This window comes from Copadichromis virginalis, linkage group LG8 (assembly GCF_057382275.1).
Source record: "Copadichromis virginalis isolate Kocher_CV1m ecotype Utaka linkage group LG8, C_Virginalis_male_GT1.1, whole genome shotgun sequence".
Taxonomy (NCBI): Eukaryota; Metazoa; Chordata; class Actinopteri; order Cichliformes; family Cichlidae; genus Copadichromis; species Copadichromis virginalis.
The window spans coordinates 16,912,162-16,926,247 of record NC_140625.1 but is presented as its reverse complement, the minus strand read 5'-3'; the positions used below and the strand labels follow the sequence as shown (position 1 = coordinate 16,926,247).

The following is a 14,086-nucleotide window of genomic DNA, read 5'->3' as shown; positions in this document are numbered from 1 at the left end:
GGCTGACTGAACGCAGGCGGAAACAACAACATAACATCAATGACACGACAACGATCGGATGGAACTGAGGACTTAAATACACGCTGGGTGATGAATGATTAGAAACCAGTGATTACGCAGCTGAACTTAGTCTGACTAATGATACATGGAAATAACTGGAACACAATACGCAGGCGGTATGCTGGCACAGAAAACATAGATGTGAAAATAAACTGAACATGACAAAACGGAAAACACTGGGTCAACGACCCAGGAACCCTGACAGATGTCTGATCAGAGCTACAGCATCTTGCACTTGCTCAATAAAAAAAAAAAAAAAAAAAAATTCCAGGTAAGATATCAGATTTAGACATAATATTTACACTGTTCAAACAACAAAGAGTGCTGGGGGATGAGGCGGGATTAATTCCAGTATTGTGTCAATATGGTAATGGTACCCTAATATATTAAAGAACCAAACTGACAAGCAAAAATCAAACACGCAGCCATTGAAATATGGTGCCGGGCCTATCTCCTTAGCAGAAACTGAAGGGCCCATCAGCTGCCTGGATCACTTCACACTGATCTCTAGCAGGCTGTTCATTGGCACACTGTGGACAGGAGGAGCCACAGCCATCATTGCACCTGGTACCTTCCAGGCTCTCCCAAACTCATCTGGAGATGTGACTATCGTTCCAGATGGTGTGTGAAAGTCATCATTTGGATTTCCATTGGAATTTCCACAAAGTCCACATATTTTTTCTCAGTGTTGATGACAACAGTTAACAACGATCGTTGTGTTAGTTTCATAAGGATAAATAGTAAATAAATGGGTTACGTAGATTTGATTATCCTGGTTTTTAAAGCATGTCAAATAAAAATGAGTGTAGCTTTGATGGGTGGGAAGTGTACCTGTCATTTGGTGGTACACAAATAAACACTGCACTGTATCCATTATAAGTGACACTGTAGCTGAAAATAGTGCTGACAAGTATTCGAGGTCCTGTTGAATAGATAGACACATTGCCTTCATTCAAGACCATAGGTAAATTTCTAGTTACTCCATTCACGAAGAGAAAAGAAAAAAAGAAAGAAAAGAAAATCAGAGGTTAGTTTTTGCGCTTAATTGTTATTTTTTTCTTTCACAGCAGTAAAAAATATCCCTAAAATATATGTAGCTGCCATTTACTTGATAAATCTGAAATTAAATTATTCATAACAATGATCTAATGAGCAATATCATTAACTAATACTACTACCAAACAGTCATCTGAGTTTATTGTTAGTTAAATAACAATAAGTCCTTTGTGAATCCACTCAGGACTACAGTGATAATCTCATAAAGTAGCAATCGTGACAACTACATTTAATATTATTGCACACTGTGTATCAGTATGAAATGTGACAATTATATAACATGACAGTTGTTGTGCATCCTTTCAAACAGAAGCTACATTTTTGTCATGTCACAAATGTTGTATTGTTTTATTACTTATATTTTATAGTTTTATGTTATTTTATTTTTTTTAGATTTCTTCTTAGTTTTATGGGCGTATTATTTTCAGGGTTTATGATACAATAACTTCTTGTTATTGTTCAGGAAGAGAAGGAAAACACCCTGGACCTGTAAAAGCTGGGCATTTTATCAAAATGCAAGCGCTATCTTCCTTGTCTTGTTCTCAGATAAAGTCATTATGTCATAAAGGTTCCAGTTTTCCTGTAAATGAATTGGTGCAGGGGTGGCTGACATTTCATTGTGATAAGTTATTGCACACTGTGTATCATACTCAACTGTGACTCTAGCAGTTATCACTGATATGTAGAGTTTCTTCTTAAACAGAAGATATAGTTTATCATGTCACCAATGTTGCATTTCTTAACTGTTATGTTTAGAAGCTTCTGCTGATTTAACTGTTTCTAATTTATAACATAAGAATGAAAAACAATAATGCTGTGCAATTGTTGTGTCTCAAAAGACCCAGGTGGGTCCGTCAGTGAAGGTAAATGGATGAATAGTTGGTAAAAGTGAACATCCTGAAGGAGAATCGGGCCTTCAGTGGAGATGCCGTTCTGAATCAGCTCTACTGTTCCATCAGCTTCATTGGGACCCCTGGAAGACATTTAAATATCCCAGATTATAAAGCAAAGTAGCAAAATTCATTATGAGGAAGAATTGGTGGAAAACCGAGGAGAGGTCTGTCTGGGTCTGACTCTTTCAAGTTTTTAATAAAGAATGCTAAGACAAGGTGAAGTTGCAAAAATTCTCTTACTCTGCAGTAATAAGATGGGCGGACAAGGTAATTCACTTCCTTTTCTACAGGTGTAAACTACGAGCTTACAATGTAGTGCGTTATCTCAGACGGAGCATGGCACGTTGTACTTTTAGTGAGGATGAGAACAGCAGCATTTAGCTGTGAATGCTGTGATAGCTGCAGATATTTACAATTTCTTATTTATGTACTTTATCTTTTAGCTATATCTGTTCTTAGTAACTTTGTTCTTATATTCCCTTTTATTGTTGTATAATTAGTGCCCTTAACCTGATGACATATGTGGTACTTTGTTAATAGTCTTTTATTTATTGTCTTAATTTTCCTGTTTTTATTGTAAAGCACTTTGGTGTACCACTGGTCTTTTAAATGTGCTATACAAATAAAGTTGTATTGTATTGTATTGCTCTCCCAAACTCATCTGGAGATGTGACTATCGTTCCAGATGGTGTGTGAAAGTCATCATTTGGATTTCCATTGAAATTTCCACAAAGTCCACATATTTTTTCTCTGTTGATGACAACAGTTAGCAATAGTCCTTGTGTTAGTTTCATAAGGATAAATTATTAGTAAATAAATTATTTATATAGCTGGGATTATCCTGTTTTTTAAAGCATGTCAAACAATAATTACTGCAGCTTTGATGGGTGGGAATTGTACCTGTAATTTGGTGGTACGGAGATAAACACTGCACTATATCCATTATAGGTAACACTCAAGCCAAAATTAGTGCTGACAAGTATACGAGATCCTGTTGCATAGATAGACACATTACCTTCATTCAAGATAATAGGTAAATTTCTAGTTACTCCATTCACCTAGAAGAGATATGCAAAGAAAATCAGTGGGTAGTTTTTCTACTTTTTAATTGTTATTTTTTTCATTCACAGCAGTAAAAATATCCCTAAAATATATGTAGCTGCCATTTACTTCATACACCTGAAATTGTTCATAACAATCATCGAATGAGAACTATCACTAACTACTTACTTGTACCAAACCTCTTCTGTCCCTTGACATATGCACGTCGTAGCCCCAGACATTCACAAAAACTTCAGCTACTATTGAAAGTGGAAGCCCATTCAATGCCTCATTCTTAGCTTCCACAGAAAACTGATTGAGCTCATCAGTGGCATTACAGAGGGTCACCAGAACATAGCGGCAGGTTCCTTGGAAGTCATAGGCCTTACGATCAAAGGTGATGTAGTGAGGGTCTCCAGAGGCAGAGCAGGTGCCATGAAGGTTGGGATGGCAGCCAAACTCGCCCTCCACCACACGGCAGGACTCCTGGGGCCCACAGGAGTTGGGAGTACAGTGGACGTTCCCTGTAGTGCCGTTACAGGTACACAAGCTCTGACATTCTTCACCATCCCAGAACTGCTCACCACCTTGGTGATAGCGTCCTTGATGATAGCATCCACAAGATGTTGGTGGAACGCACTGGTCACCATTGAGGATAAAACCACTGTTACACTGACAGCCCTCCTGGCACACAGTATCACAGGTGAAGGGGAAAGAAAGGCTGGGGCAAGCAGAAGGACAAGAGGTTCCACAGAGTTCATAATGGCTGTTTGATGGGCAGGTTAGTGCTGGAGAAAAACAAACAGGTTAACATAAAAAAGCATTTTTAAACATTTGGAGATCATGGCTAGAATTAATTCAAAAACAGTTGAATGCTTACCACAGCCAGTTGCATTTCTCCATTGTCCTAAGGCAACACCCTTCTGTTGACACATTAGTGCATAATCTCGTAGGACGCCACACAGGGTTGATGCTGGATTGTTAGAGCCCCCCATGATCTCCACACATACATCCACCTGCTGGCTCGGGTCAACCACAGACCAACAGGGTACAAATGGCCCATCTGGTGAGCTGAGAATGCCACAGTACTCAGTAGAATTGTAATTAGTTGTAGAATTTTGGTTCATGCTTTCCACGCAGTGAGCAGCCAGAGAGCCATCTCGCCAACTGTCTCCAAAGTCCTGAGAACTGTTGATCAGGACACCGTTGGGTGTATTGAAGTCATCATGTGGATGACCATTGTAATTACCACAGAGTCCACCCAGTGAACCATTGTAGACACCAGGAGCAGTGACACGGACAAAGTGAGGCCAGACTGTCTGCACAGTTACACCAAAGGAGGTGCGAATGATGACACTGTAAATGCTGCTGTGGAAGATCTGGATGCGGTTGGATGTAGTGCTGAAAGGTAGCCTGATCAGCTGACCGTTAACCTGCGGGATCATCCAGTTTTTTGCAGTTAACAAGACTTAAACAGTATTGAGTCTGTGTACACATAAATAAATATTAAAGGAAGAACATAATTTTAAGTAAGTGTTCCATTCACTTACCTTCACTTTACTGTTCCTTGCCATCTCAATAGATACGTGTACCCCCTCTGCTTCAAAATGCAGAATTCGTGCAAAACCATGCTGGCCTTTTGGCACTTTTTCTGCTGTCACCATGAAGTGTGGGTGACTGGACAGTCCCATAACTTTGGCAAGTGTCAATCGACACGCCCCAGGATATTGGTATGTCAGTCCATCAAATGTCTGATATGACCCTGGGCCTCTGATCCAGCATGTTTCATAGCTATTTGGTCTGCATCCTCTTTCTCCATCCTCCACCCTGCATGATTCAAATGGCCCACAACCATGAGAGTGGCAAGTCATGGAGCCATAACTGCAGCTACAACGTCTCCCACAGTCTTCGTCTAGTATTACAGTTTGTCCAGAGCGGTAGTAACGGCCCTCAAAGCTGCAGCCACACTCAGCATGAGGGACGCAGACCCCACCACTGAGGATGTAGCCTGAATCACAGATGCAGCTTTCCTGGGGAGGTAGAGGGCAGTTATGGGTAGAATTGGGATTAACACAGGTAGGTGGACATCCTGTGCCTTCAGACTCAAAGTGGCTGTTGGCTGGACATGGGATTTCTAGGAATAAGAGAACAACATCGATATTTACATCAGTGGAATTTTAATACAATAATATTTTGAAATAATGCAAAAAAAAAAAAAAAAGTGATTAACATACCACAAAAGCCAGGTGTCCTCCAACTTGGTAGCTGAATACCACTTTGTTGACACTGACTTGCATACACGGTTAAAGCTTGACAGAGAATAGGTTGGTACCCTCCTCCTACACACAGATCATACACACAACTGTCCACAAAGGACTGTGGAGGAAGTTGCTGATGGCAAGCAGTGAAAGGTCCAGAACTACTGCTGAGGATACCACAGTGGTCAGTGTTGCTGTACAATGCTGTCTCTTCTACAGTGCAAACAGCACAGTCCAGACCTCCGCACTGTGGCCCACAGCCAGGCTCATCATCCCCAGTTGCTTGCCAGCTGTTAGCAAAAACCACATCAGAGCTCACAACCTCACCGTCACGAGTTTGAAAGTCATCTCTACGAATGCCATTGAAGTTTCCACAAAGACCGCATGTACCATTCTGGTAAGTGTAGGGCAAGCTGATCTGGACATGATGATTTGTGTCATAAGACACCACTAAACCAAAGTCAGTGCTGACAAACACAGAAAAACCTGACTCATAAACCTGCACGGTGCCATTGCTAAGGGAGAATGGAGTGGATGCAAAGTTCCCATTAACCTGTAAAAAACCAGCAAATATATCAAGTGAGAAAAGTATATCTGGTCATAAAGTGTAGAATTTATCCAGAATCAAAATGACCAACCTTAGCCTGACCACGGCGTCCTTTGACAAGCTCAATTGTGTCATTGTAGACATGCACTTTCACCAGTCGTGTCCAAGAGACTTGAGTACTGCCTCTGTGCTCATTTTTGCCTTCTACTCTGTAGTAGGGCAGTCCACTATTACATTGCTCAGAGAGAACATACGTGCAAGTGCCTTGAAAGTGAAACACTGTGTTATCAAAGGTGTAGTAATGGGGATCACCACTTATGGTGCAGGTTCCTCTTGGCACTGTCTGACAGGAGAACTGGAAGGAAGCTGGCTTGCAGATCTGTGAAAAGGAGCACGGCTCATTGCGGCACTGCAGGCCTGTTGAGGTACATGTGCACTTCTGTGCACAGGTCCTGTCACTCCAGAATGAAGCACCCAGCTGCACTAATTCACCTTAAAAAGAGTAAAAGGGAATGTCCCTTATTCCCAGTGTAAAATTTCCAGACATTTACATTCATAAAGCTTTAGGAAAAAACTTTCACACCTTAAATTTTTTCATATTGTATCAAATAACAACAGTAATTGCCTCAAGGCACTTTATATGAGTAAAGTTCCCAAAATAACAGCAGGTAAATCCCAACTGTTTTACAGCCCCTACCAGCATTAAGATAAGATGGGTCCTGATTATACATGAGGAGAAGGATTTTAAGTTTGATTCTGGATTTAACAGGGAGAATTATGTTCTGTCTTTTTACTCCCTATCCGTACTGCAGCATTTTGGATCAACTTAAAGCTTTTCAGTGAGTTTTGGGGACAACCTGATAATCACAGTAGTGCAGCCTTCAAGTAATAAATGCATGAACTAATTTTTTAGCATCACTCTGAAATAGGATGTTTATAATTTTAGAGATACTGCATAAATGCAAAAAAAAAAAAAAAAAAAAAAAGCAATCCTGAATATGTGTTAAATATAAGCAGTGAAGGACATAAACTGGTCAAAAACAAAATTTCTGTTAGTGTTAAGGCCAAGGTAATCCCATCCAGAGTATGCATCTGGTTAGACATCATGTTTTTAAGATTTTCATGGCTGAGTGCAATCAACTTAGTTTGATCTGAATTTAGAAGCAGGAAGTTGAAGGTTACCCGTGTTTTTATGTCTTTAAGACGTTCCCACAGTTTCGTCGTTTGGCTTCATTGACAGAGCTGGAGATCATCTGCATAGCAGTTAAAATATTATTAGTTAAAATAATCGCTCCGCTGAGGTCTAGCAGCACAAGTACAGATATGAGTCCACTGTCAGAGGCCATCTGCAACTTTCACTAAAGCTGTTTCCGTACTGTGATGAGCTGTAAATCCTCGATGAAATATATGACAATGCACTGTGATTAAGCAGACTAAACACATGCAATAACAATAATATGTGTAAAATGGGGATGGGCAATACAAGTGTAAATTATTATTCTGTGAAATAATTATTCAAAAACAGTTCCAGGAGCAATAGTGTATGATGTGCATGACAATTGTGTCTCTTCTGTATATAGGTCAGCTCTCATTGCACAACATCAACCTACTTAGATAAAGAACAGGTACTTAGCTTACTGGTGTAGTGCCAAGTCCATCTTTCTTGCTTCAACAACAAGTTGACCTTCACCTAACCCAGTGATTCCTGGCCACCAAAGTACAAATGGTGTAGGATTCATATTTACATATTTAAGGCTCCAGCTGTAATGTACTGAGAAACCTCATCCATTTCATTTTTCGTTGTCTGCTTTGCATGCATTGTTTATGCTGAAATATGGAACTTTTCAAACACCAGTGCAGACGCCACTAAATCAAATCCGTTATCAGTGGACATATCCTGAGCGAGGGAGATAGTTCCTTATGCAGTTAAGTACCAAAATGAAGAAGTTATAACTGTGATAAGTAATCTGTGTGTCCATGTGAATCTTGCCTTAGGATAAATCACCTTGTTGGGAACAGCTTCTCTCTCTAGCATTTGTTATTCTTTGCATGCCATATGTTGCCATTCAAAATCTTTCAAAACCTCTGAATTCATGGGTTAAACATCCTTTAAGCAGGTAGGACGAATGTTTTTAAGCATCCAACTAACAATTTGAAATTCCTTCATTAGTTCTTGATTCCAACAACAGTCACTTTAACGTTAATAACCTCAACCTCATTGCTTTACTGTACTCTTAATGCACTGTGATTAGAATTCTTGCCTTGCCTTTCACAGATGCACATCACTATAATGTTATATAACACAAAGGCTGCAGAAGCAGTTGCCTCCTGTATCCTGCAGTCTTACCATTAAAAGTGCAGCCTGTTGATCCATGGTCTGTCCGGAAGGCCCAGCGACCTGGTTCATTGACGTTGCTGCCAAGGCGAAAATTTGAGTTACTCCCTGATGCAGCACTGGTGAATGATCCAGGGAGGACATAATAGTGAGTGGAGTCGATTGTATCATAACCAGCCTGCAAATGTGAGTCACAAAAATATGATTATTGCATTTAGAAATAATGAATGTTTTTTCATTAGTAAATATGCAGAGTATTGACTATAGTAGGTCTGACCTGAATTCTCAGTGTTGTTGAGGCTATTATACCGTAGTTCATCAGCACAAATGAATAGTGGCCTCCAGAGATCAGCACAGCTTGGACAGTAGTGCGCTGGAAAATATGAATTCAGTTATTATATTTTCTGTTTGATCAGTGTTCTGCTGGATTTACACCTAATTTTGTTATGATACACTTTTCATGTATCACTTTATCAAATGTATTAGTTCATAAGACATTAAGTTGTGCTTCGGTTAGAATGATCTAGATTTCAGATAAATACTATTAACTACCTTAGTTTGTTAGTATGAAATGCTTTATGTAATCTTCTGGTATCACTTTAAAAAAAAAAAAAAAAAAAAGCTCAATATTCAAAAATAATCTTTGTATGAAATATATCACATGAATTTATGTCTTTATGTCTGGAAGGTGACACTGGATTACACTAATCTACTGTTCCTGAATTAGTAAAGTAGGCAACAGACTTTCACGTACACATCACACATAAGCACATAATTTGATTCCAAAATTTGGAAGCTGACTTACTGTTCCGCTTGTGGGATAATAGGCCACATCAAACCAAGTTGCAACAAAGACCCAGTTGGCATTAAAGTTCAGTCCTGGAAAGTATTGATTGATGTCTTGTGTAGCTTGCTGGAGAACACTGCCACTGGTGTATTGTTTGTAGTAGATCTGACCATTTCCTCTGTTGTCTAAATCTGTCCAGAATGGAGCAATGATGTCTCTGATACGTTGTGGGAACCTCTGACTTGTAAATTCACTTAGTGGACCAGTAAATGTTAGGTGTCCATTATGATTGACCTGAAAAAAATAGAAAAGAAAAAGATTTCCTGTCACAACATCTAGATGAACAGATTTGGATTTTGTTTTGCAAACCACATTTTATATTGTAATTAGTGGCAGGAAGTTTAATTAGACAGCTAAATATTTTTATGGTACAAATGTAGTAAATGAATTGTTCCTGTTAATTTTACATACGTAAATGCTGTTATATGTCCTCCCAAAATAGAAAAAAGGTCTTAGCAGGGTAATCGGTGGAGAACTTCCATCATCTACCGCAGAGCTTACAGTTCCAGATGTTGGGTAAAGAGGTCCTAATAAGCAATTAGGTAGATCATGACAAAAAGATAGAAAAGGCCTGTATGGTTAATATTCTGCAAACATAAATATAAAACATATTCATCACAGGCTTTCAGTCTTTACTCCTCTGTGAAATGTGAGGCTGATATAAATTGAGGATAAAGCATTAAAAGTCAAATCTTTAGAGTTTTGAAAAGATACTTACTGACAGCCTGAGCAGTCACTACACCTGTACATGAAACAAAACACGGATAAATAAAATTATGACAAGTTTTTTAAGATTGTAAGATTTTATTTCTGATCCAAAAAATTCAAGTCATCACTTAGGCAAAAATAAACACACCATAAAATGGATTAAAGGAACATAAATACAACTAGAAAAATTTGCATTTCCTGCGAAAATGCAGTGTGGATGCTTAAAGCTGAAGCTGTCTGCAAAAAGTAGCTGAAAAAGCTGAAAAGTTGCAGAAATTGTAAAAACTTTGCAGAAGCAAAAGAACTTTGCTAAAATGTAATAACTTAGCAGAACTGCAATCACTTAGAGGAAACTGTAAAGCTGAAGCTGTCTGCTGAAAATAGTTGAAAATAGCTGAAGAAGCTGAAGAAATCAAAGTCAGTGTTTAAAAAGTTGCTGAAATTTTAATAACTTTGCAGAACAATATCAAGTTAAGAAAAATGTAATAACTTAGCAGAAATGCAATAATTTAGAATAACATAACTTAACATAACATAACAAACAAAAGTAGTGTAACCTAGCAGAAATAATATAATTTAGTAGAAAATTAAAAACTTGGCAGAAATATTACAACTTATCAGAACTGCTAGAAATTTGCAGAAATGTAATAATTAGGCAAAACTGTCAACAGATAACAGCTGAAAATGCTGAAGTAACCTCAAAGTTACTTGTTTAACTGTGAAAAATTACCAAAAACATTAGAAAAGGAAGAAAACGTGCCGGCAGATAAACTAATGTGGAACAAAACCAAGGTAAAATTGCGAGTTTGCACAGCTGGTGAAATCTAAAAATGGCAAAAAAACATAACAAAGGCAAGACCCACACAAACAACATTTAGGTAATAAATGCACAAGATGCTGCGGTCAGAGATTAAAACACCCAAAAATAATGTTATTGAAATGCCAAAAAGTGGCAGAAAGTTTAGAAAGTAGAAAACCAGTAGTAGAAAAGTAGAACATTCAAATATTTTTAGAAACATATGATACAAAATATTTACTCAGTTGTTTCCAATGATTACAATAATGGCATAAAGAAATAAAAATACCATTTGGGACAAACAGAAAAATATTAATAGAAAATGCAAATCAAATTGATCTAAAATCTATACAAACAATTGAAGCATCTGTTGGAATTGTGAACATATCCTTGTTTGCCATGTTTATGTTTATGGCCCTAAGATGCGCAGACACATGATAGGCTATTAACTGCAAAAATATACACATATATAGCAAGTGAGAGACAAAAATATATCCTCTGATTTGCTGGAGTTTTGTGTAAATACCATTTGGCAAGGATAAACAACATGTTCCTATGCCACATTAAAATTTTCATAAGCTTAATTTTTTCAATTAGTTTACAGTTTCCTGATTTGATGATAAATATGGTACCAATCTACAAAATACTGTCAAAATGAAGTCCACATTGTGATATATTTGAGGTGTGGAGAGTCACACAGCTGAACAATCGATTTGCATATTTAAAGAAACAAGGATCAAATAAAGAACATCGTTGTGGAATAAATTACAGTGAAAAATAATCACTGCTTTGCGTTAGAGAGTGACTTATGATGAGGTATTAATTGGCTTAACTTTACCTCTAACAGCTTTTCACATAGTGCTGTGACCAGGCTGAAATCCATCATAAAGTAACTGTAAACAGTAGAACCATTAGCATGAATGTTATGGTTCTACTCTGATCAAAACTCAAGTCAGCTGTTTGACCTGATATAAAATGATAAAGAGGAACACATATAAATGACCTTTATGAACTTTTCAAAATGACTTTATATGTCTGACCCATTATCTATATATATTACAGCAGCGGTCCCCAACCCCCGGGCCTCGGACCGGTACCGGTCCGTGAGTCGTTTGGTACCGGGCCGCGAGAGATGAGGCTCAGGTGTGAAATGTATAGTTTTCAGGGTTTTTATCGGTTTTCAGCGTTATTTTGTTATCGTTTTTATCGTTTACTCGGTTTTCCTGGGTCTTTTCACGTGTGTTATGAATAAATTTTCTTTTTTTCAGTACCGGTACTAGTTTTATTTTGTTATATTTATCCGCGACACCTTAAAGGCCGGCCCGTGAAAATATTGTCGGGCATAAACCGGTCCGTGGCGCAAAAAAGGTTGGGGACTGCTGTATTAGAGCAGATGTGGAAAACCACTGTTAGACCTACTCTATACTAATGTAGTTACTGACACCCCATACTAAGGCAGGATTCATACAAACACACATTATTTATTCTCTTAAACACTTTCTTTTTTCACATTTTGAGATTGTGTAATTTCTAAAAAGAATACATGTAATGGTTCAATAGATATAGTTATTTAAATGTCCATAATAATCACATGATCATTTTTGTACATCCTACAATCCAGGATTTAGAGCTGTGTGTCTGTATGAATTCAGCTTGCTATACTTATAGACTTAGATATATTAATCCACTATTTACCCAAACAAGTTACATTGTTTGGGTAAATAGATTTGGTTTGTTCTACAAAATAATTATTCAACAATAAAAAAAAAAAACACAAAAAAAATCTGCACATTAATCCAGAGTTCAGTTTCATATGTCTGATATTGTTAGTTAAATCTGATGACACAAACACAGTCAATAATTCATTGCTAGTGTGACATGTGGTCCTTTTTGCCTTTGACCAATGATATGCTGGGTACTTGGACCAGTTTAGTATTTGCTGTCACAGAGGAATGTTAACCAGAAATCCAGAAGACAAAACTTAAAAAAAATATGTTAATTGCAAACATGTTTTTGCTTAGTAAAAGGATTGAAATTACATGGAAACTGTCACCTTAAAGCCTCATTGTAAATATCATCACAAACAGATGTTTTCCACACAGTTAACAAAGCTCCACCACATCCGATCAGTGCACATAAATCTAAAAGAAAACAAAAACAAATAAAAAAAATAAAATTAACACAAGGGAAGACTTTTGACTTAATAACTACGCTTAAAATAAGTGTTACCTTTGAATATTTGTGGGAAAAATCTGATGCTACCCCAAGAATACAAAGCCACACTGGAAACGATGACAGGCTTGCAGCCCTCTGTCTTCCTGGAGTCAGGTGCCTGATCAGTAGCAGTGAGTTGACAGAAGTCGGTGTCTGTAAGAGTGGCCAAACACTGATACTCTGTCCACTTGAGTAGAGTCTAAGAAGCTGGAATGCAGGCACACTGGACGAGCTTGTTCTAAAAAATACAGAAAAAGGAACATTTTATTTGTGTTAAGGCCTAAAAACTACAAATAAGTTATGCAATGAACAATGTTGAAATACCTTATAGGTGCTGCAGGCCACATAACCAGAATCCAGAGCAATCTCACACTCACATGATGGTGAGGAAAGACATGAGCTCTGCAATGAGGTTTGAATGTCTCAGTTGGGACACTGAAGAACTCAGAAGACAGCAATACCTGCACAGAGAGACAGAGTAGAAAAAGCATAGATTTGTAATCCATAATGTGAATTAAAACTCAAAAAGTGTCAACAAGTATAATCATTTGAGTGTGGAATTATTTATGCACTAAACAGGATTTTAATTAATTAATTGAATTAAAAACACTTTTTAATTTTTAATCATTTAATCATTTTTAATCAAAGATAAAGAATCATACCTCTCTCTGCTCTGAGGATCACTGAGCATCTCTGACAGGAAATACAGTTTCCTCAGTAGGAGTCATCATTGATGGTCTCAGAGGTGTGTAGTGTGGCAGCATCATGATGGTCTCCAGATCAGGCAGGAGGTCAGGTGATGGGTGTGTCATCTTCTCCATTGAAGACATACTGGTATGGCAGTTCATAAAACAGCAGTCTCTGTGTGGCATGTAGTTATCTGTGCAGTCCAGCACTGGTGGATCAGGTTTGGCTCAGCAGTTCATGAAGATGGTGTTAAGATGTTGTTGTTTCAGCTGAGGATGGTGAAGTTTGAAGGTTTTCCCACAAAGGAAACAGGACTGTGTGTGCCCTGTCTGAAAAAAATACATCTACAAAACATAAAGTGCTTTTAACACCACCCACCCCCCCTCCCCACCCACCCATCTCAGCCCCCAAGTGTCTATATAATGCTGGTATGGGGTGTCAGTTACTAAATCTAATTAGTGCATCAGAAAGCGGGGGCTACACCTAAAGCCCCCGCTTTCTGATGTCTTTGTTTATTAGCAGCTTTTTCCAGCTGCTCAGAGAATTCTGACTTGGCCTTTATCCACCCAAACCCAAACCCACCCGGATAAAGGCCAAGTCAGAAAATTGATGAAGAAACTTTCCATGTACTTCTAAATCAGTTT

At 38.1% G+C, this 14,086-nt stretch overlaps 1 protein-coding gene and 1 long non-coding RNA gene across 3 annotated transcripts; both read right to left on the bottom strand.

The window, feature by feature from the left end:
• Positions 1-2,623: 2,623 nt before the first annotated feature.
• LOC146703129 (alpha-tectorin-like) lies at positions 2,624-9,787 on the bottom strand. The gene is made up of 12 exons (XM_085467319.1): positions 9,775-9,787; positions 9,449-9,564; positions 8,996-9,271; positions 8,468-8,563; positions 8,203-8,368; positions 5,947-6,347; positions 5,285-5,861; positions 4,601-5,184; positions 3,931-4,483; positions 3,240-3,838; positions 2,910-3,067; positions 2,624-2,759 (listed from the first exon to the last, which is right to left on the bottom strand). The coding sequence occupies exons 1-12, from the start codon at positions 9,785-9,787 to the stop codon at positions 2,624-2,626; spliced, it is 3,675 nt and encodes a 1,224-aa protein (XP_085323445.1).
• Positions 9,788-10,163: 376 nt separating this feature from the next.
• LOC146703128 (uncharacterized) lies at positions 10,164-13,808 on the bottom strand. 2 transcript variants are annotated; one of them, XR_014921961.1, is made up of 4 exons: positions 13,418-13,808; positions 13,080-13,216; positions 12,771-12,993; positions 10,164-12,682 (listed from the first exon to the last, which is right to left on the bottom strand). It is a non-coding gene; the product is annotated as an uncharacterized LOC146703128 (long non-coding RNA). The 2 variants fall into 2 exon arrangements; XR_014921960.1 differs by having other exon boundaries at positions 10,164-12,993.
• Between the last annotated feature and the right edge of the window lie 278 nt (positions 13,809-14,086).

Coding starts and splice junctions, on each gene's coding strand:
- LOC146703129 (XM_085467319.1), bottom strand. Junction 4,484..4,600: donor CAAGGAACAGTAAAGTGAAG/GTAAGTGAATGG, acceptor ATGATCCCGCAG/GTTAACGGTCAGCTGATCAG. Junction 3,839..3,930: donor GAGAAATGCAACTGGCTGTG/GTAAGCATTCAA, acceptor GTTTTTCTCCAG/CACTAACCTGCCCATCAAAC.